We start from the raw sequence: 22,543 nt of genomic DNA on the forward strand, positions 1-22,543 counted from the left end.
GAGATGAAGCAATATAACAAGAGTGAAATGGAATGCGTTTTTCGACATTTCCTGCATGGTGCTGCCACGAATTATAAGCGGGAGATTCAAATAAATCGATGTGTATTTGTTTTTCTATGTAAACGAAGCAAGCTCCAGAATAATCAATTCAATCGTTTTTCTTTCTTTATTGTGTTATTTGCGTTGCTTACAGGAGAAAAATAAGAGATGAGACGTTCTGAGTCCCAGGTGGATGTTCCTAGGTATTCATTGTTTATCCTATGAGGCAATATAAACCACGATGACTAATTTTTTACGTATCTCAAGATTCAGGGAACTTCTGATTCCTGTACCTTGTCAAAATGTTCCATTTCTCAAAGAGGATACAACCAAGATCCTTATATATCATGTTTTGTTAACAAGAGCCCGCGAAGAGCTCCGTTAATAAATTTGGGATATTTCGTCAGGGTTCGTGCGATCAAAGATGCTGTCGAATCTTTCTTGGAGTTCATTGGAGGAACGTCGGCACAGGTATTCTTATTTACTGAAAATTATGTCATCTTCTGACCTATTTCATGGAACATTAATTGGTATATTCTGGAACATGATGTAGATTATTGCTGTTTTATTCGTTGTGGTCATAAGTAGTAAAATATTTTTCAGATTATTTCTTGCGGCGCTGGATTTGATTCAAATTATTTTGTTCTATCGGGAAGTAAAAAGCTTGGTCCTAATTTAGTTTATGTTGAAATTGACTATCCGGAAGTTGTTCAAAAAAAGACGGATTTGATTAATAATTCGTCCACCCTTAATGCATTGGTTGGTACTATTGGTAAGTATTTAAATTGCACTAAATCATGCCGAAGTCAATTTAAATGGACTTAGTATGTAATGGGTGCATAATAGTTTCTCCCACGAGCAGCTCTGGCATCAAAGGAAGTAATTACAAACTGATTGGATGTGACATGGAAAAAGAAGATGAGCTCTTAAAATGCTTTATTGTTTACGAAATAGATTTCCTCGTACCTACCTTGTTTATTTCTGAATGTGCTATAACATACATGAAAGTGGAAAGGTAAGAATAAAAAATTTGTTACACTAAGCTAGTAAATTTATTTATTTACATAGATGTATCTAATTGTACATAGCTATACTTATTCCTGTGGATACTTTAAATTTACGGGGGTATGCATTTTTTTATGTAATGGTATTTCATTATTCAGAGCTTCAGAAATGTAGAGCCTATTTCTTGGGTAAATATAAACCAATTGCATTTTTAATTCAACCGTGAACTAGTTTATGTAGGTGATAAACCTATTTAATACTTGGTTTCAGCTCATCAAAACTTATTAAATGGGCTTCTAAGAACTTCAGTAACGCAGCATTTGCTACATATGAACAGATAACCCCAACCGATGGATTTGGAATCATCATGATTAACCATTTTCAGAAGCTCAACAGCCCACTACAATCCATTGACAAATACCCAACATTAACCAGTCAAAAGGATCGCTATCTTGAATTGGTAAGGCAAGCTTCTCAGGTTTTCAATTGAATATTATTAATAGTAGTCCAATGGTTGAGGTAGGTTGTTGAAGAATAGGCTGACATGGTGAGACAAGCCATGGCTAAACTTTTAAGTTTCATCTAACACAATTATAATCCATGTTTCACCATAGGACACAATAATAAATAATAATTCGCTAGTTTGAATTCCCATTTACACAATAGGTGAATCATAATCATAGGGGAATTTAATCTTCCGTCCATAGACTGGAAAAACTATAGTTTCATAGCAGGAGGTGAAGACAAGGAGCCATGCGAGTCACTGCCTTATGTTTTCACTTCACATTCATCAAACCAATTAGTACTAACACCCTACGGAGGAAACAATGTACTAAATCTAATAGCAATAAGTTTATCTTAAGACAGCCTAAATACAGCAACACTTAAAGGACTTAGTGACCTCAGAACAGAGCTAGTTAAAATTAACTTGATGATTATAAAAAATAAGAAACCTAAAAGAAACATTTACTTGTTTGACTGATTGAGCTAATTATGAAGGTTTAGGCGTGAGTTGCAGCAATCTTATAATGTAATTTAGGAAAGTCATGGCCAGAGCAGAAACATTGTGAGTTTGCGGAATGCTTTTCTTGGCATCACACTGGCTGCAACACATAGCTAGTATATTTAAAAGTGACGGGACAGAACCAAGATGGTACAATGTAGAAGTACGTAAAGCATTAAAATGCTGCTGAGGGCTCAGGTTTCCTGTGAACTTTGTCTATTTGCTGATAATGCCGTGATACAAAGGGAAATATCCAGTCATGAAGATAGAGTATCATGAGCTAACGACCTAAATGCAATCAAAAAGTGGTGCAAGGCTTGGGAGCTGGAATTAAATTTGAGTGAATGTGTTTTGATAAATTTTTGGAGGTAAAGTATTTCACCCAAAAACACAATATACCAACATAACACACATAGAATCAGTAAAATACTAAGGTGTAACAACAACTACGGATATATCCTGGGGAAAGCACGTTCATGAAATTTGCAGTAGAGCTAAGAAAAAGTTAAGATGCATAAAAAGAATACTTCGGAATTGTAATAAGAGGGTAAGGAGCTTTGTTATTCCATGTTAGTTAGGCCCCAACTTGAGTATGCTACAAGTGTGTAGGAACCTCATGAAGACACTTAATTTTGGAACTGGATCGAGTGCAATGTAGAGCAGTTAGATTTCTGAAAAGTTGTTCAGAACAAGGTGGCAGTGTCGCGAAACTATTGGAAGAGTTGGAATGGGAGCCACTAGTTGACCGTAGGCAGGTTAAATTTACTGCATGAATTTAAGGCAGGTTAATTATCTGAGTATGTTAAAGATATATTACAGACCTCAACTTACTATGCTAGATCAGATCACCAACATAAAATCAGGGAGATTTACTGTAGAGTAGATAGATTTAAAATGGCCATTGTTCAACTCGTCTATCTTCCACTTCCCTTCGGTACATCCAAAATGTATCATCTTTTCCACCCTCTATCTTACTAATCCAACATTCTCACTTAAATTGACCATCAGAATACCACTGCCTCTCATTATCTCCTGTTTACATTTTTCCTACCTTTTTAAAGTTTCTCCCTAAAAGCTTATGAATAATTTATGTTTTCATTTCTGTCCATGTGATTATGCATTCTTTATGTGTATCTTGTTGTAATTATAAATTCTGTTTAATTGCTTTAGGGAAGCTGGACAGTATTGTGTACATTTTTAAAGGTAAACTGACAGAATTTAAATTTTGGTGAAGAAAGTATATGTGGAAATATGTGGGCATTAAACTGTGTGCCTTTGCATGTGCTTTAAAGTTAAGCATTCTGATCTAATATTCAATTCAATTAAGCCTTAAAGGGGCCTTTTCCCTACTGTTCATTCCTGTGTACCCCAGTCATTAGAACATCCCTTTGATATATGAATTTCTCAACCCTTGTTTTGGCATTTAGCAATCTTTTTCAGCCGGCATTAGTCCTTTCAGTTCATGCGAAAGGTTCTTCAAAGGTGTAAAGCAGTGGCTTCAAAGCCTGAATCAAGGATTAAAGGCCCATTTCAGGGAATCATGACTTTGTTCTGAGTGAGCTCAGTCCTGGAGAGCCCTTCCCAGCACAGCGTAAGGTTCTCACCAACCTATGTATATATTATATTTATGTGAGTCATATTTATTGGGCATTTAAATGAGCCAGGATGTATTTTAATTCAGTTGTCATGTTTGAAATAGTCAATTAGAATCTGTTCCATCTAGCCTAGTTATGCACGTGGGTTTTAAGATTAAGGTCAAAGAGTATCTATGAATGTCCAGAATATTTTCATTCCCTTAAACCTATCAAAAAGATCATGAAATCTTCTGTCAGTATTTGAGAACTCAGTTATTTGAGTTTTTTGGTGGCAATGTGCTTAAGTATCCAAATATTTCCTTGCTTTTGTAGTCAAGATTTCAATCAGTTGTACCATTATCTGTTTTTGAATCAGGATCATACTTGAATCTTCCTCAATAGCTTGGCATTGAAATTCATATGTCCTAAATACTTAATACAATGGTTCTGTAAAGTATTAACACAAAATCCTTTATTTGTTTCATTTAGGGATGGTCGTCATGCAAAACAGAATCAATAATGGACATATACCTTCAGAGTGTGTCAAAGGCAGAGCAAATCAAAATGTTAAGTCTGGAGCCCTTTGATGAATTTGAGGAGTGGCACTCAAAATGTTGCCATTATTCATTATCCATTGCTACCAAAGGTGCCTTGGTGAAATGGGAGCCATTGTGTAAAATTGATGAACAGATCCAATCAAATCCTTCCTTTCCATGCAACTGGACCATAATTAAAACTGATCTCAGAAGATTCCATCATACCTCCTGTCAGATCAGTAGAGATGAATTTCTTGTTATTGGTGGTTTCGGCCCCCATAATAATGGGGGAAACGCAAGACTTCCGGGCATATGTCTCGTTGTGATAGACAGTTCACAAGGGGCATCATCGCTTTCTCAGTTGCCTGTGGAAGCTCCTCTGGGGGTTACATTTTCTAGAGTGCACCATTCCTGCAAGGTGATGGCTAATGGTAAAGTGATAATTTTTGGTGGACGGACGTCTCCTCTTAATCCACTCTCAGACTGCTTGATACTGTCCATCTGCAGGGATGATACCAGCAATATAAAATGTGTGAGAGTTGAACAGTTGGAATTCCCTTCTCACGTGAGACCACCTCCCTGTTGGAGGTTCAGTTCTGTTATCATACGGAGGGCAAGTGATGAAGAAGCACTGATGGTTTTTGGTGGTCGAGGGAGCTGTTCACAGGTATGTCTTCTTGTTCTGTTCTCAGAAAATAAACACCGTGTCTGTGTGCAGAACACATGCACACTGACCGATTCTGAGATGATTCAAGCTCATGTATGATTATTTTGGGAAAAATGGAGAAAAGAGCTCATTTTGTTCATAAATTAATTCCAATATGGACATTGTATATTCCCAATGAGAAAAATGTTCCTCTATGTTGCGAGATGAGTTCATATTTGTCATTGCTCATTGCACATGCAGTCTCTGGGAAAACCAAATCTCTGTCAGAATTAGTTCAGACCATTGGCATGCAAAACAATGAGATTAATCATAGAGACAAATCTAGTATTAGTAATTTCATTTGTTGGTGCTTCGACAATTGAGGTAATTTGAACTATAGATATGTAAAATCATAAATGTAGTCATGCGTAAATATTCATGAAAAATATATGAACAAAAGGAAAATTAGGAAGATTTCAAATAAAGGAGAAAAAACAGGAAGAGTAGCATTAAATTTTCTGTAAATTTAAAAACAAATTGAGCACCCATCTTGTTCATAGAATGATTTTTATTGTACTCCCCTCATGTGGACATAGAAACTGTTGTCTCTCTTCACCTCAAGGTGATTTAATGAATTTTATTACATTTTTACATATTTTTATTGTAGATGTAGGTACCAAACACTCCCAAATTCAAAATCATGATTTTCTGTAGGTATGATGTGTTCATTTGTTGAATAAAATGTGATTGATTCACATCATTATTGCTCAATTTTAAATTGTCGATATGGTTTGTGACATCAAGTAACGGAGACATGCCTAATAATTTGTTATTGTCATCATGTGTCACTTTTTTTGCAGACCCTGGGAGACTTGTGGCTTCTCAATTTAAAAAGTTTTACTTGGCAAAAGGAAGAGCAATTTGATGGGCCTGTTCCCCGCTTTGGCCATAGTGCTGCAGTGTGGGAAGGTGGTGAACAGGTGATAGTTAGTGGTGGTCTGCTGGAGAATGGCTGTGATTATCCTTTGAATGAAATCTGGAGTTGGCATTATGTATCAAAAAAATGGAGAAAGTTTGAATTTGGTGATGCTTCGTCACATGTACCATTGGCCCGCTATGGTCATGGCTCAGAAGTTGTTACTGATGGCAGTGGTGAAGACTTGCTTGTCATGATTGGGGGAGTGAATGGGAGCTCAAGGCAACAGCCAGGCATTGGAATTTTCAATCTCCATAAGCTGATTTCTGTGGAGTATTCATTGCCGGTATGGTTATTTTACATTTTTCATTGGCTGTTTTACTGCTGTGCGTTGACACACTTGTTCTTGCTTATTAGGCGACCAATGACATACCATTCCAACCAATAATGCATCCTTTAGGAAACAAAAAACAATAAATGGTGAATCTAAAGCATAACACTCAGAGTGATATTAATGATATCTTAGATGATAATCACTTTAAATTGGCCAAGTATGACATTTTTCTGGGAGACTAATATATTTAAATTAATATAATTCTCCTTAGGATATTTTTAACTCCAGAAATAGCAATGAAATTCATGCAAGTAGAATGTTGACATTTTATCTATTCTCCACGCAGTTGTATTTATGGTCACTTAATACTGAATAAACATACACATACAGTTGGTTAGGGCAGGAGGTGGAAGTAATAAAATTAAATTGAGGATAACTTTTGTCATTAGAATTTTTCATATTTTAGTAAAAAGTTATATTTATTGAAAAGGATATGTTTTGTGAGTTTTAGTGATAACATTTTACCACTCAGTGGTTAAGTGTTAAGGAGAACAATTAGCCCAGTTGTTAAATTATTTTAATTGGTTAGAAGAAGTATTACATTAAAGTTAAAAAGTTTCATGCTTCTCCTGTTTAATATGCTAACCAAGCAGCCAGTCTCATAAAATGCATTTTATGCCCGAAGCCCTCCAAAAGCCGTGTATGAAATCTGTGGGTGATCATTAATATTGAACCTTTATTCTGTAGGAATTGATAAAATAGACAAGGGATAATCATTCTCATTACTTAGGCTCCTATAATATATTGCCTCAATAAGGTTTGTACAAGTACATTGGCATAAAATAAAAGAGGTGATATCTTTAATAAGTTAAATAAAATGGTCTTAAAATGATCAATTAATTTAGCGTGAGAGGTTTTATGGTAGACTTCATGAGGGAGAATTGGGCCTATAGTATATGTATCCCAGCAATACTGAAAGGAAAGAAATGTCAGAACTTTGAAGTTATATTTCTTTTAACTTTTTTTTTCAAATGAGTATGTGGTAGCCTAGTTGGTAGACCATTCAGATACATTTTTGATTCCCAGAGAAATTGGATGGCATAACCTTCACTATGTTGTGCATTTTTCAGGCACCAGATCTTTCTAGGAAACTGCTGGTGGCATAAAAAAAGAGTTGGTCCCTGTTCACTGATATGCGAATTTCACATTCTGTAGAACTTAATAAAAGGCCATCTCTCTTGTCACCTGTTAAACTAATTTTTGGGTTGACTTCTCTGGTGTGAACGTGTAATTAAGCAGTAGAGGATTTGGTGTTGGTTAGTCCTTTGGCCAATTCTACCCAACAACAAAACTTTTGATTATCACAAATTAACCCAAAACACTATTAAGTATGTGAGAGTACTCACTTGTATATCTGATGATGATGTTGTAATAATGAACCATATTGAAAATATTGTTGTGATATTGGAACCTCGGTTGTGATTAATGTTTTATTTGTGTAAAATTGCATATGCATGATTACTTTACAACTTGTCCCCTCTGGAGCTGCTCTTCAAAGTTTTCCTCCAATCCCAGTCCCTTCCTCGGAGCAAAGACCTTTCCATTTCCTGCATCATTACCTTAATCTGTCTGGACTTGCTTCTCTTCTATTAGGAGTTCTACTTTTTCATTTCTTGTAGCAATATTATCTTCATCCTCCTCCAGACTCCTAGTAAGGCATTCATGTTTTGGCATTGGCAGGCCCATCAAGTAAAAGCATGCTAGTGTTTTTGACAGATTGATTTTTAGCTTTTATCACCTTCATGCTCAAGTCCTGTTTATTTTTTATGTAATCTTACGTAATCACAGTATTGATTTGGGTATAGTTTACACCCAAATCAATAATGTGATTACGTTTACACCCTTGGACAGAATGACTGTGCTCAGTCAGCCAAAATTCATGCAGAGTTTTAACATGAGACAATCCCTCACTCTGTTCCACTTTTCTAAATCCCCCGAATAAATGTCACACACACAGTTATTAGATATGCTCAGAAAACATTGCTAAATATATTATAAACATTGATGGTGTTTAGAGTAAGGGAGGAGAGAGGACCACATGGAAGACATTAAGGTTATAACTGACTGAAAAAGTCAAAGGAAATTAGCAATGTATCAGGACATTCAGTTTTCCTCATTATGGTGAGAAATAATTTCCCACTTCTTTCTATATAAAATGAGGTACATTTATATTATGCAATGAAAATAATTAACAATATGAATATGATCATTAGCAATTTCTCACCTTTGTTTGTGGACATTCATGTTAAACTAAAAATTAATCTCCTTTCCACACTTAAATCTTGAGTGATGACTGATGTAGAATTTATCTTTTAGTGATTTTGATTGCTGATTTGCCTTTTTTTGCAGCTCCCAACTCCAGAGTATCCGCTAATGACATTCAACCATTCCTGCCACATTTCACCAGACCAAAATGAAGTCATAATTCTTGGTGGAGGAGGAACTTGCTTCTCCTTTGGTACCTCCTTTAACAGCCATATTATTAAAATTAATATCAAACAGCTATGCAAGATTTCACAAAATTTAAACAGTTTACCCAAGGAAAAAAGCTGACAGTAAGTTGCTTTTCTGATCTTCAGGGAATATTTCAACCAAGATATAAGGTCAGTCAACTGTAATTTGTGTTCACCCATTAACCATAGACAATTTGCTATTTGTTTTTATTTATGGTTAATTTTTTAAAAATTGTTCTTGTTATTCCATTTTGAAGCTTAAAACCCTTTCACCATGTGATAATAAACATTTATCAATTTTTATGATAGTGGATTTTTTTTTATTATTGTACAAATGTCCGAGGAAATATAATTGAAGCATAAGTCTTTCCTATTTCGCAAAATAGTCCCAAGTTCAACAGTTCATGTGCTAGCCTATCATAAGGTGTGCATAATTAACTTGTCATGATAGTCTCATATGAATCATTTAATCCAATAAAATAAAATTAGTTTCAATATCAGTGCTCAGTAACATTGGATTTGTTGCTCTTGTACATGCCATATTTAAACTTTTAATTGCTGCAAAATAGAGTAAATTTTGATGTGGAATAAAATTGTGAGAATTGATTTGATTTCATGAATCAATGTCACCAACATCCCAAAGAGACTCTTGAGAATAATTATGTTTCAAGTGGCATACAATGTATTAGCGATGTAGGAATCCTGCCTGGTCTCTTTAGCTCACTTGATCTTCTAAACCTCTCTGTCCTAAAAAAACTGGTAATGTCACCTCAATTGGCCCATGGCGATTTTCATACTAATGAAAGACACATCACTAAGTTGATGATGTCTCTCTTATCTGGTGGCATACCCCATAGAGGAATGATTTATTTTCTCTTTTGACTTGGCTATTAGATCCCTTCATTGTTTCACCATTAGTACTGAAACTTAACCTAATGTGTTGGAAGTTTATATTTAACGCTGTATATGCAGTATAATTGTTATATAGTATTATTTACAAAATCAGATTTTGACGTGTGTGTGCTAATATTCATTTTTCTATGAATTAGTTTTATTTTGTTTTAATATATGCTAGCGTTACAACAACTTTTAATGATAGCATTCCCAGATACACAGTATCATTGTTTAACATTTCTTTTATCCTATGGTTATACATCATGTCACATCGTTTTGGGTTTTACAGTAGAAATGAGATCAATCAATGATCTTTAAAAAGTTTAATCAAAGATTTGTCATCTTTCCGGTAGAATTATTATGTAAAGTTATGAGGCTTAGACTCTGAAAAACTAAAAATGAAATCTTAAGAAGAAGAGACTGAATCTTACCATGCACCTAGAGGCAAACACCTAAATGTCACCTAAAGCATTCAACAATTTTCTTCTAACATTAAAAAAAAGCGACTAATAAATGCAGTCCTAGTATCAGATTATTGTTATTGCCTCTTCAGGTTTACTTTACAGCAATGGGTATGGGGTAAATGATCATATTTTTTTAGGGACATGTATCTATGTAATGGTATTAGATGATCGTCACATAAAAATTCCTGCAATAGGTTTTCCTTTCTTAAATAGGTTTCCTTATGCCTACATGTCCTAATTTTTCTAGCAATTCAAAGCAATTCCTCAATTGAATTTAATGACTCATCCCCTTCTGGAGTTTTTGTGTTATGCATTGGTATTAGTAGTACTTAATGATAAAATTTATAAAGAAAACCACCACAGCAATTTTGTTCTCACTGAGATTAACTTTACTTTTCATCATATATGCATAAAATTTTTACAAAATTAACATGGATAATACTTTATTTTAAGAAATAATGATATGCTTAATATCACCCTGAGATTCAAAGCATACATTTTCAGGTATACATATTTAGTAGTTAAAATAATATCACCTTTTCGTATGGACTTTACCTGTTACTACATGCTATAAAAAAGATAAACATATATATATAGTGTATGTATGATTACAATTTTAAAATGCATAAGTGTTGGTAATGAAACAGTTAATTAGTTTTTTTATAATAGTATGGCTCAAAAAAAATATGTATATTTCATAAAATCGTGAATGTAAATGATTAACTCCCTCTTCTGTAATGTCTTGAAAAACAAGCTTACAAATTCTGATATACAGCCCGACTAATAACATTTGTCCTATTTTCAGTCAGAATGTCACTCTTGGTACAAGGGCCCACAATCAACATCTCCACCTTCTACATAAACAGTCTTTGTCTGGGTGTACTGTTCTAAAACGGCAGTCCCATTTTCACGTCCTAAACCACTCTGCTTGTACCCTCCAAATGGCAGAAAAGGTGGGTAGAGGTTGTATGTGTTGATCCACAAAGTGCCAGCTTGGATTCGTTTCACAACACGAAAAGCACGTTGGATGTCTCTGTAAGAAATAAAGAATGTTGAAAACATATTTCGTTCAGTGGGAAATGTTTCTATGGTTTCTTGATTCTGATTTTCTTACTTTCCATTAGATAGAAGTGTGGCATTCATATGCCATAAAGATACTCTTCATGTTTTTCATCAGATATGATTTTGAAATTCCCAAAGCCATGAATAATGTATGTATTTCACTCTACATTGATGATTATCATACATGCACAAACTGACTCACTTGGTAAAGACGCCACCAGCCAGACCAAAGTTTGTAGCATTTGCTCGAGTAATGACCTCATCCTCTTCACTGAATGTCAACAATGAAAGAACTGATCCAAACACTTCCTCTTTGACTACTTTCATGTCATCTGTGCAGGAGGTCAATACACATGGAGAAAGGTAGTAACCACCATCATTTGGGGAGGGCAATAAACACCTTTCACCTCCACATTCAACAGTAGCCCCCTAAAAAAATAAAGACATAACAATAGATTGCTTATTCGGCTAATTATAGGTGCATCAACTCAGATCAGAGGTTACATAACCCCCATCAACACTTCCTCTAATACCTCAGACTTAGCACTTTCAATGTAACTCAGAACTTTCTCTGCGTGCTCTTTTGTTATTGTTGCACCAACGGTTGTATCTTCATCAAATGGATCCCCAATCTTGAGTTTATTGGTAGCTTCAATAAGATTTTTCAGAAATTCTTTGTAAATACCTTTTTGAACAAAAACTCTTGTACCATTAGAGCAAACCTGTAAGACAAAATTGCAAATTCCATATTACAGATCATTATAGTTTCAACTCTGCATTAAAAAGAAAAAGCTATCTAAATTAAATCAGTGCAAAGTACAAAAAAAACGAGTTTTCATTGAAAGTTGAACATTATAAATATTTACTTCTCCTTGAGTCAAAAAGTTGGCCATTAGTGTTGCTTTCACTGCATTCTTCAAGTCTGCATCCTCAAATATAATCAAAGGAGACTTTCCACCAAGTTCCAGGGTTACCTTTTTTATCCCAGCAGCAGCTAAAGAAAGCAAAAGTTGCATACAGCAATAAGTAAATAGCAACAATTTGATTTAACTCATTTGCACTAATAAATACAAGGAAAATGGATTTTGGAGGATTTTTAAATTCAGGCTTTTCATCAGAGTGAGAATGATAGAGACATAAATATTAATTAGTTACTTAGGAAAGTTTAGCATTGTGCAAATTGATCATTCAGGATTAGAACCAAACTGAACAATTGTGGAATTCCACAGGAGGTCCAAAGTACTTACTCAAACTACTTTCTAAATTAAAAAATTCATTGCATTTCCTTTCAGTGTAATGTTAATCAATACAAGCACAATGGTTTACTAAGCTATCTTCCCTGGAGATTTGTTAATCTACACAGGAGCATAATACTTTGAAGATCATACCACATTACTCCTATTACGTATATAGATTCCAATGATTATTTTTAGGAACACAGTTATCAATAGTCTTCTATATGAATCCCTGCAACAATTTGGATACATTTTTTAAATTTTAATTACTAGTCCTGTGGTGGCATGACATGCATGTTAATGTACTGGCCATAGGGGTATCAGAACTTTCTAATAAATGCTGACGTTGCACAGAGGAAGAATCGACCAATCTCTTCTAAGTATATTTTACATATTCTATGGATTGTTCAGATGTCACACACAGCATGATTAGCTTTATGTAACGTGATTTGCAGATTGCAATCTGTAAAGTCAATGGGCTAGCTGCTAGTGATCCCATTCTCGCATTGCACAACACAATCCCACAGCAGTGGATTTGATGTGTAAAAATTTGAGAGAATGCAACAAATATCATCAACTATTTCGCTGAGATGCCTGATTATTATAAGTAGCTTTATAGAGCATAAACACTACATTCAAGTATTTGAAATGTATTGTAAGCGAATGCTTCCCAGGGGCATTATACTTTGTAACTAGGATTGGTGACATGTGAGCTGAACAGTCACTAGCATTAGTTTTAGATTCATAGCATAAAAAAACTTTTTAGGGCTCGCATATATCATCCAGTTAATGCGAAATAGTCAATTTTTAATAGCTACTAACTCATTCATTATAAATTCAAACAAGAATAATTACCAACTTAGGTTTAGCGAAAATTAATGACTAATCTATGATACCCACACCTAACTTCAGCTAGGCTCTAATGCAGCAAAAAACAATTTAAATGCACCACTTGTCAGTGATATGAAAGGCTAATGTTCACACAACTACGACCTCTTCCAACTAGTATGTTGATTAGGGTAAAAAAATAGCTATTAAAATCCATACCTGCAGCCATAACCTTGGCTCCAGTCGACACAGACCCAGTAAAAGAGACTTTGGCCACATCTGGATGGTAACATAATAAGGAGCCTGTGTCCCCATCTCCCTGAAACAGCAATATCATGTTAAATTCAAAGAAACTACAGGAAATGCAACAGCAGTAATGTAGTCATGACCCCACAATTTCACAGTGAAAAAAGTAGCATAAATCAGTGGTTTGAGGTTTTTATCCTAGTCTAGGAGTAATTTTTGCAAGTCTTCAAATTCTTATGTTTGACATGATGTTAGGTATGGTTTCAGGTATCATATCAAAACCATAAATACATTTAGCATAAAAATTATACCTATCCTCATCAAAATTCTGATACAGATTTAAGTTTTTTGATATACTGGAATCAGAATTAGGAATGATGGAAGAAGTAATAAAGAAATTATTAGAACAACATCCCACGCAGGGGCGGCATTACATTATAAAAAAGAGCACTAAAAACCACAATCCTACAATTATGGAAACACATTAAAACATATTACTCCTTGCTGGAACATTTTTCCTTTTATTACTAATGCATGGAAGTTAAAAGCTCCAGGTGACAGTTGAAGCAACAAATGTGTAGTGTTAAAGGAAAATTATGTGGATAACTCAGATAACAAAGAGTAGGCAATGAGATAAATTTTATGAAAACTCCTAAAAAAAAATATGTAACCCATTCAGGCAAATTTTGTGACACAATTATCAAACAAAGACAGTGTCACCAGGGGAAATTTGAATGCAAAGACATTGAATACAAATAACATGTAATGATTGACAAATGAGGAATATTTAATATCAATATGAAGATGTTAGATGTACACTTGGTCAATTAAACTAAACAAATAAGCTCAAATATATCATATATAATATTTTCAAATAAATAAATTTTTATTCAAATATTTTCATTCCTACAAAAACTCCATTTCTCAAAGAAAAGATAAACCACCAAGGACACAAAAAACAGTTACATTTTTCTAAATAAGGAAGTTGTTGAAGCAAAGGCCTTATCATTCTCCCTCCCTCTACCTCATTCCATTCCAACCACAAAATGTTCTCCCGAGAATGCCCTTTTCCATCTGATGAATTAACTTTGCACAAATAAAATAAACATTAGAATAAAAAATCTATAAAAATAATATATTTTTCCATATTCAGCTACCTTGTATATCAGATTTGTTCATAACTCACAGTAATGCCTCTTCAGGCTTACCTGAATGACATTGTAAGCACCTTTAGGAACCCCAACTTCAACCAGTATATCGGCAAGAGCAAGGGCAGTCATAGGCGTCAAGGGAGATGGCTTGTACACAAATGTATTGCCACATGCCAGAGCAGGAGCTACCTGTAAATGTGAGTGTTATTGTGATATTAATTGCAATAGAAAGCAGTGTCTTATGGTCTTTAACCAACAATTAAAATCATGAAACAACTCACTATCATTACTTCTTGTCCATGCAATTGATTTCTGTTCCCCTTGGTACTGTTTAATCTATTAGCAAAAATATTTCCTTTCTCTTTCTCTCTCCAACTTAAATTTTTAGACATTTTTACTTGTTCGTAACTTATCTAAATAAAAATATTTGTGATCCTAGTCTATAGGCTTGTAATTATCTTGTAAATGAATCTATTATTTCTGCATTTGAAATAACTCTCGGTTGTGACCAGAGAATGTAGGATCCTTATTTAACTCATCCCTAATTGGGTAATGCTTGATTAGGTGAGAAATCATTTGAATAAAATATTTTAAAGATTCCACAGTCCCCAAGTAAGTCCACTTACAACTTTCTGTTGTAAGTGCCGATTTTCCCTCAGTTTGCTGAAATACATATATCCAAGGTACACCCTCATCTTTCCATATGTTGTTATCTCTTGTCATTGCTCAAGTTGAGTAATATTCTCCCAGTAGTAGGCCCTTTCTGAATGTGTGTTTTCCTGAGTGCTTGTGAGTGTGTCAGCTCTGTGGTTGGCTATGGCATGGAAGTTATTCCCGTAAACAGTCACAGATAGTGTGTACGTGTTCATAAACCCAGGTATCCTTAACTCTTTAACTCTGTGAAGGATCCCATTTGGATTGAGTGTGTGTGTCTGCTGTTGGTCACTGGTGAGGAAGTAACATTCCCGCAAACTATTACAGAAGGGTATTCTGGTTGAGGGGTTGTGGTTGGTCACTACCATGGAATTTCTTTCCCCACAAACCATCACATCAAATTTTGTTTTCTTTGCAGGATGAGTGGTGCTGACTTATTATGACTATAGGAGTTTTCCTTTAATTTGTTCTTTTACTATGCCAAGGAGCTCAAGTTTCCTTGACATTATCATTGTTTTTTTCTTGTAAAGGGCTGTGATTGTCTTCCACTGTTAAAAATTTATTTATTTAAGTAAAGTAGCATATGGAGCTACATTACTGCTATGCCAGCAGGCTCTCCAGTAATGTGATGAACACTGCCATGCCATTATATACTGCTGTGTGTTAGCTAATGCTATACTTTGGGTCAACTGTGAGTGGATCATTCTGTCATGTTGTATGAAAAACCACTTACGCCAGCATTTATTACTCACTGATTCCCTAGATACCTAAGCTCAACCTGGTCACATCTATTCATACATATAGTTTTGCATTCAGATTTCACGTTTCTACTATGCATTTTGAACAATCACTCCGGAATGCATGACCTGGATGAATGTCTACCCATTCTGAGAATACAAAGCTTTATCCAAATGGATGACTAATCTGGTGATTTCCAGAAGACTTCAGCGTGACAGTTCTGTTGCTTACATGAAATCAACTACTCTTACTCTTAGCTGCACCAATAGATAAAATTGACAGATCCTTTATTCACAAACCATCGGTGCCTTCGGTTAGAACTACTATACATTACAAGTAAGCCTCTTTAGATGAGGTTTTGGAGTCATTTTCATATTTTATCATTCCAGTAATTTATAAGAGCATCATTTTAAAAAGAGGCACTCCTGGAATATAGTTGAAATTGGAAATGTCACAAAGTTAACTTTAGCCACTGAATTAACCTTCTTTGAAGTAAATGTTCAAAATGCATGCCTATGTTTATATCAAGTTAATTCCTTTCGTTAGCTTCATAACATGAATAGAACCAGGTCATGCCAAAAATGACCAACAGCTAATATACCCACAGGCATTATACCGGAAGATATTAATTATGGTGGGTTGGAAAGAATATTTAATGCTGATAGTTGTACTTATTAGGATAAGTGACCTACAGCTGATGTCATTTGCACCATAATGGATAGGTGGATAGTTAAGTAGAGGTAGGATTTTCAGGAAATGGGAGAAGGCATCAACTCAAGACATTTATTAAGCCTGATGCAACAAGTAGGAGTTAGGGGACTAATAGAACAATATACATTACAGATCTAACCATTCCTAGTGTCATCATCTTATAATCAATATCAGCTACTAAAACACTATCAGAGTGTTCATCCATTGTTCATATTTTTACATGCATATAGTTTATCCACGTATTGTTTTGTTTTTATGCTAATTTATCTTTCTATTTCTATCTCTAATTTTATTTATCCATCAGTCTAATTTTGCCTTTATTGGGGAATTAGGGATATATTTATTTGTATTTATAAAATCCTCCTCATAAGAACCAGTCTCCAAGTGAAAGGCATTGTGATATGGAGTGATGACATTCATGCAGTTACAAAGCTCAATGGTTTGTGAAATACCATACGGTTCACATAACGATAGCAGGGGGGATGTTCCCCATATTGATTTCCAACAAGAAATGTATGCTACCCTGGGAGGCCACTATCATTTAAACCTGGGACTCAAGACTCAGCAGTTGAACACTATTACCAGGCTACCACATACTTTTTTAAAAATATACCTAAATATTTGTCTACAGGAAAAATATCACTTGATAAGCATATGCCCATAAAAACATTCCTCAGCTCACAATAACAAAACATCACTTTGGCTTCCAGGAAAACAACATTTCAAAATATACAATGGAATTAAACAACATACTTTCCAAGTGCAGGTTTGCAAAGGAAAATTCCAGGCTCCAATGCCAGCTACAACACCAAGTGGTTCACGGGAAATAAGTGCAAAACTATCTCCTTCCACTGGAATATACTGCCCTAAAATAAATAAGGAACAAAATATTCAATTGTTTCTGGCTCAACCTTGTGGAAATTCATTTTAATGAAATTAAGAATACAAAGTAACTTTCCACTGTCCTTCATTAGCGTACAACCGGTTTCAACGCTCAAGTGCCGATGACGCTTGAGCATTGAAACCGTTTGTATGCTAATAAAGGACAGTGGAAAGTTACTTTGTATTCTTAATTTCATTAAGGAACAAAATGGTTGCACTCCTCATGAAGGTTCAATGTATACCTGTATTGCTATTTGGTAACTATAGTGTCACGCTAGTGTTTGCATATTTTTCCCATTAGGAAAATTACTGGACTTAAGAGTAATATACAATAGAGGGGGAGTGAGCCAGTGAGGAATGGCAATAATATTAAGTAAAACGATGGAGAACCAGTAGATTACCGATAATAGTAATATTTGCTCTAGACTCTATAAGAAGATTGAATTTTGGGTAAGCAGAGAAGAGGGAATGAGGATAGATTTGGGTTGGATGAAGGCAGTCCTGGGTATGAATAACCAAAGAAGGAAATGACAGGTCAAACAAAATGAAATGTGATAGGTAAAATATAGTTTTTAGAGCCTAGATTACTCTAGATTATGATATTTTTATAATATTTAAAAGGTATTGCTAAACTCAACATCTTATTTTAATTATATGTACTTATTATAAATTCTATCACTACATGATATAGAAAAAGGAATCATCTCCAATTTATTATGTATTAATCGAAAGGAATCATTGGTACAAAGAAATATTTAACATCAACTAATTTTTCAAACTCACACGAGAAAAAAATATGAGCTGGAAGATGATAGTTATGGGAAACAGAGAAGATAGTACCAATTTTCCACTAAATAAGTTTAACAGTACGACTGGGTTTTTTGATTAATTGCATCATCTTCAGGTACCAAAATGAGTTCAAGTGCAGCCTTGTACACATTTTTGCATCCTGGGAAGGGGAGGTTGGATGGGTAAGAACAGAGAAACATCCACCCTCCCTTCCCAGGATGCAAAAATGTGTACAAGACTACACTTAAATTCATTTTGGTACCTGAAGATGATGCAATACATCAAAAAACCTGGTCGTACTATTAAAATTATCTAGTTGAAAATTATTACCACCTTTTCTTTATTATGTTTGAATTCTACCATATCACGCCTGAAACTACTCAATTTGTTCACATCAAATGTTCTATGTAGAAGAAAAGATGTGTTGACACCGGTCAAAGGTAAAAATAAGTTAATGTTTCTGTATGAGAGCTGTTCAGAAGAAAAAACCTCAACAAAGATTTCTCACACTAATTATCATTAGCTCTCAAAACATTGGACCAAACAAGAATGAGCTCAAGAATGGAAGCATTTTCTCAGGCAAAAGAAGTTGGGGTTACATTGTTGAAGATATTGATAATGGCCTAATTTCTATAGAAAGTGCAAAACACTGCCATTAATTCAAGGGAAGAGGCATGACAATATCATTGGAATGGCACTCCTGCCATCAATTTAAGTAGAAATCCAGCTTGTGAATGGACAGGAAGAGATAATTGATAAAAGTGTAAGTATGGAAAATCTTGGAGTGGATATCAAAGTTAGGATAATATGGAAAGTAGCTACAATGACAGTTATTTAAAGCCATGTCCATCAGCATAACATCCTGCACAGGAATGTTTTCTTAGAAATTTCAATAACCATTTACAGCTGAGGAAATAGTTTTCCCTCAATAATGCATTTCATTTCCAACGAGAAATAATAAATTCAAGAAGGTAGTTATCACTTGGTCATACATTATATGCTAATTGTTTAATATGTACACAAAACTACAATGCATGTTTTGTGACACACTATTGAATCAAAACGCAAATATTCTGTCATTCCATAAAATGTTGTTTGCAATAACACTGTATTTGTGTTTCAATGCAATATAAGTAGATTATCTTCAGTTATACCTTAAAGAAATGAATGTGCATTATTTTTTATGCATCTGCTACATTATGGAATTGTATAGAAATATTATCAGTTGCATTCATCTTGTCACACAAAGATCTGGAAAGCTTGAAAATAGTAAAATGGAGGCCAGTTGTAAATAAAGCACATACAAGCAACATAAAATCTATACAATGGAGAAATCAAAAGTTACCATTAGGATGACGAAAAAAATTTTAAGTTCTTATTGGAGTTAAAGGAATGTTTAAAACCCCTGTGATGGAGATCCTTTCATATTAGATGCAATTGTCGGTGCCTTTTTTACAATCAAATGCCCGGGTCAAAACAGAGCCTTTTGTAAATGTTCCACATGAAGCAAGTTTATTGTTTTCAATGTGAAATAGCATTAGAAACTAGAGGGGAAAGACTTCCTCTCCCCTCATATTTATTTCATTCATGCTAATGAGCTTTCCGCTAGAAATACAAATTTCAACTCCATGCTTCATTCTCTCTCCATACCTGATGTCCTAACACTACCCGCCATACACCATTACAGCTTCTTGTGGTCAACTCTGTTGATAAATGTACTACAACTTTTAACCTGAAGCTATGGCCAAGCTGTTCATGTAATGTCTTTTCTTTCAGTTTAGATGCTATTTGCCATAATTTCATGTTTCTAAAAGGAGAAAAATGGTATTATGGGAGTCTTAATTCATCAGTTAAGCTCTGTTACATCTGTGGAGAATGTAGTCAATAGGTGATAGGAATGTCATCAAGTACACCTTGAGTAAGAAAGACTTAAGTGAAAAAATTTGTGAACAAAACAATATGAAATCACGTAAGTGCACTTTATATTTTTAAAACTTTAAAAATGGTCCAAAGGAAAAAAATCTTTTGTTTTTGAGCATTAATGATGTAGATAAGCTCTGAAATTATTGATTTTCCTCTTGCAATATAAAAGTTTACAAGAAGTTTTCTAACCAAACCTACAGTATGTTATACATTCCATACAACATATTCCCAGAATACCAATGTCTTCAGTACAATATATGATATAGCCTAACCACTCAGTTTGAAGTGGAAGCCCAAAACTCTCAGGAGGACCTTCAGATGTCTTCTATTAGCACCAAACCCCACCTTTTTCTCACAGCTTGAAATGGTGAGAAACTTTGACCAAACAAGATTTGGCAGAAGAGTGAGGCTCTTAACTGAAGGTAAAGGCTTGCTCCTGGTAACTGTAATGACATTGTTGGTCAGATGCAACCCTTCCATATTAACTATAATGTGGAAGACTGGAGTTCTTTAATAATTCATCAAAAAGTAGCGTCAAAGCAGTGATGATGTTCTGTTTCAATCATGTTACCATTCTATTCAACAATGCGGTTGCGGCATCTCCCACAATTTCTTTGGAACATGTTACCATTGTTTTCCTGAAGAAAAACTGAAAATATAGTCAAAGTTCTCAATTAGCTAAATGGCTAAGAAAACTGTTGGATGATATGAGGTGATTTGACAACAGGAAGGATATTGAAAGTAGCAATGCTTCAATTATGCTTAAAACTAGGATCAAAATGGCATGAGAGTTCAGTTGGTTCTTAAAGGCGTGACTTATGAAGCAGTTAGTGAAAGCTCTGCTCAAGAAATGAGCATTTGAATTACCTCAGCACAATGTTTCCAGGATAACAGGGGCTACGTTGAAGGATGGCATTATTTTTGGTTTAGACAATTAGAAACTCATTAAAGACTTTCTTTTAAACAGGATACTAAGAAACACCTGAAGTTCCTTGAAGTTGCCACCAAGAGTTTTTTTGGAATTATAAAACCCCTCTATTTCACTTAAATTGTGGAATATATGATGAAAAACGTATAATATATCTGTTGTTCGAGGAAAGAGGTAGGGCAAATGGCTGTAAACATAAGTAAGCCAGCTAATAGCTTCCCCAGTCCAGTGTTTGTACTTAAACCATCAACCACTTGTAAAAGGCAAACCATAATAATTAAGCTATTAAATTAAAATCATTAAAAATTAAAGGTACAGAAGAAAAATGCAAGACTTCTATGCTGTAGATTAGAAAAAATCGAACATTTTTCGGGTAATATGCAAATAGGATTATATATTCATGAAGTCCACATGACTTCTTTATTAAAGGGAGCCTTTACCGCAAACTAAGCGCAGGTGATATCTCATAATGCTTATGTAAATACTCTAGTTTTACCAAAATAGAAGGCATTTATGTTAATTACCAAGCTAATAGTTTTCTTTCAATTATGGGGCCATAATCATTTCAGACATAAAATCACAGTTAAAAATATCGTTACTTTGCTATGTCCACACAGTTGGTACTCCTCCTCCAAGATAAACCGTTTGTTAACCTGCAATAGATGGAATCACTCCTCCAAAATACTCGAAGGCATCCGCACACGATAGGATGTCCACTCTCGCCTCCCAAATAGGCTTGCCATTATCTTTAACTTCAAGGTGGGCGAGGAAATCCAAATTGTCTCGAATCTTACTGCCGGCTTTCATCAATATGCGCCCTCTGTCCACGCATGAGGTCTGCAAAATATTGCCATGCAAATTCGAAACGTAATCATGAAACAAACGCTTACATTACCCAAGTATCTTCGTCGGAGATTTTGATAGTTACCTGGCTCCATTGAGCAAATGCTCTCTTGGAACTCGCTACTGCGTTCGCCACATCTCTCTCGCCTGACGAAGGAAAAGAGCAAAGTAGTAATCCTGTGGCAGGCTCGATCACTTTTATCGGTTGTTTCGGCTCTGTCGGTTCACACCGCTTCCCATCAATGTAATTGAATCCCTGTTTGCTGCAACAGGCGTTTACTGCCCTACGAATCAATGCTCGGCGCGCCTCCATTATTCGACTTTCGTGAAAGCTTTACAATTAATCTCAACCCATGCAGCAAAATAATTGCTGAAAAAGTAACCCAGGCAAAATTTCAAAGTAAGCAAGTCTGCGATTCTGATAATTTAATCTTGAAAGTCATTAATCATTGCTTTCGTAACTTCACCAGCTTCGGCACGCCATGATGGTACTAACCACGACGTGGCCCTGAAACGAGATATCAATCAACCCACCCACCGTAGACTCTGCCCTATCGATGCTATTTAGCTTTCACTTATCACTATGTGCTCCATTTTAAATCTAGGGGTAAGGTTATTAAGTAAAATTT

The 22,543-nt window shown here is 34.9% G+C and overlaps 2 protein-coding genes across 2 annotated transcripts; one reads left to right on the forward strand and one right to left on the reverse strand.

The window, feature by feature from the left end:
* The first annotated feature begins 123 nt into the window (after positions 1–123).
* LOC139691805 (tRNA wybutosine-synthesizing protein 4-like) lies at positions 124–10,817 on the forward strand. The gene is made up of 9 exons (XM_071589674.1): positions 124–228; positions 307–510; positions 643–811; positions 886–1,054; positions 1,315–1,504; positions 4,111–4,824; positions 5,664–6,065; positions 8,463–8,716; positions 10,730–10,817. Exons 1-8 carry the CDS (start codon positions 208–210, stop codon positions 8,664–8,666), a joined length of 2,073 nt encoding a protein of 690 aa, XP_071445775.1. The 5' UTR covers positions 124–207; the 3' UTR covers positions 8,667–8,716; positions 10,730–10,817.
* On the reverse strand, positions 10,308–22,406 carry LOC139691806 (4-trimethylaminobutyraldehyde dehydrogenase-like). Its single transcript, XM_071589675.1, has 9 exons — positions 22,000–22,406; positions 21,725–21,908; positions 17,303–17,415; positions 14,504–14,635; positions 13,269–13,368; positions 11,853–11,980; positions 11,520–11,708; positions 11,189–11,415; positions 10,308–10,957 (listed from the first exon to the last, which is right to left on the reverse strand). The coding sequence occupies exons 1-9, from the start codon at positions 22,225–22,227 to the stop codon at positions 10,738–10,740; spliced, it is 1,521 nt and encodes a 506-aa protein (XP_071445776.1). The 5' UTR covers positions 22,228–22,406; the 3' UTR covers positions 10,308–10,737.
* Between the last annotated feature and the right edge of the window lie 137 nt (positions 22,407–22,543).

This window comes from Hetaerina americana, unplaced genomic scaffold, assembly GCF_022747635.1.
Source record: "Hetaerina americana unplaced genomic scaffold, ioHetAmer1.1.p SCAF_4, whole genome shotgun sequence".
Taxonomy (NCBI): domain Eukaryota; kingdom Metazoa; phylum Arthropoda; class Insecta; order Odonata; family Calopterygidae; genus Hetaerina; species Hetaerina americana.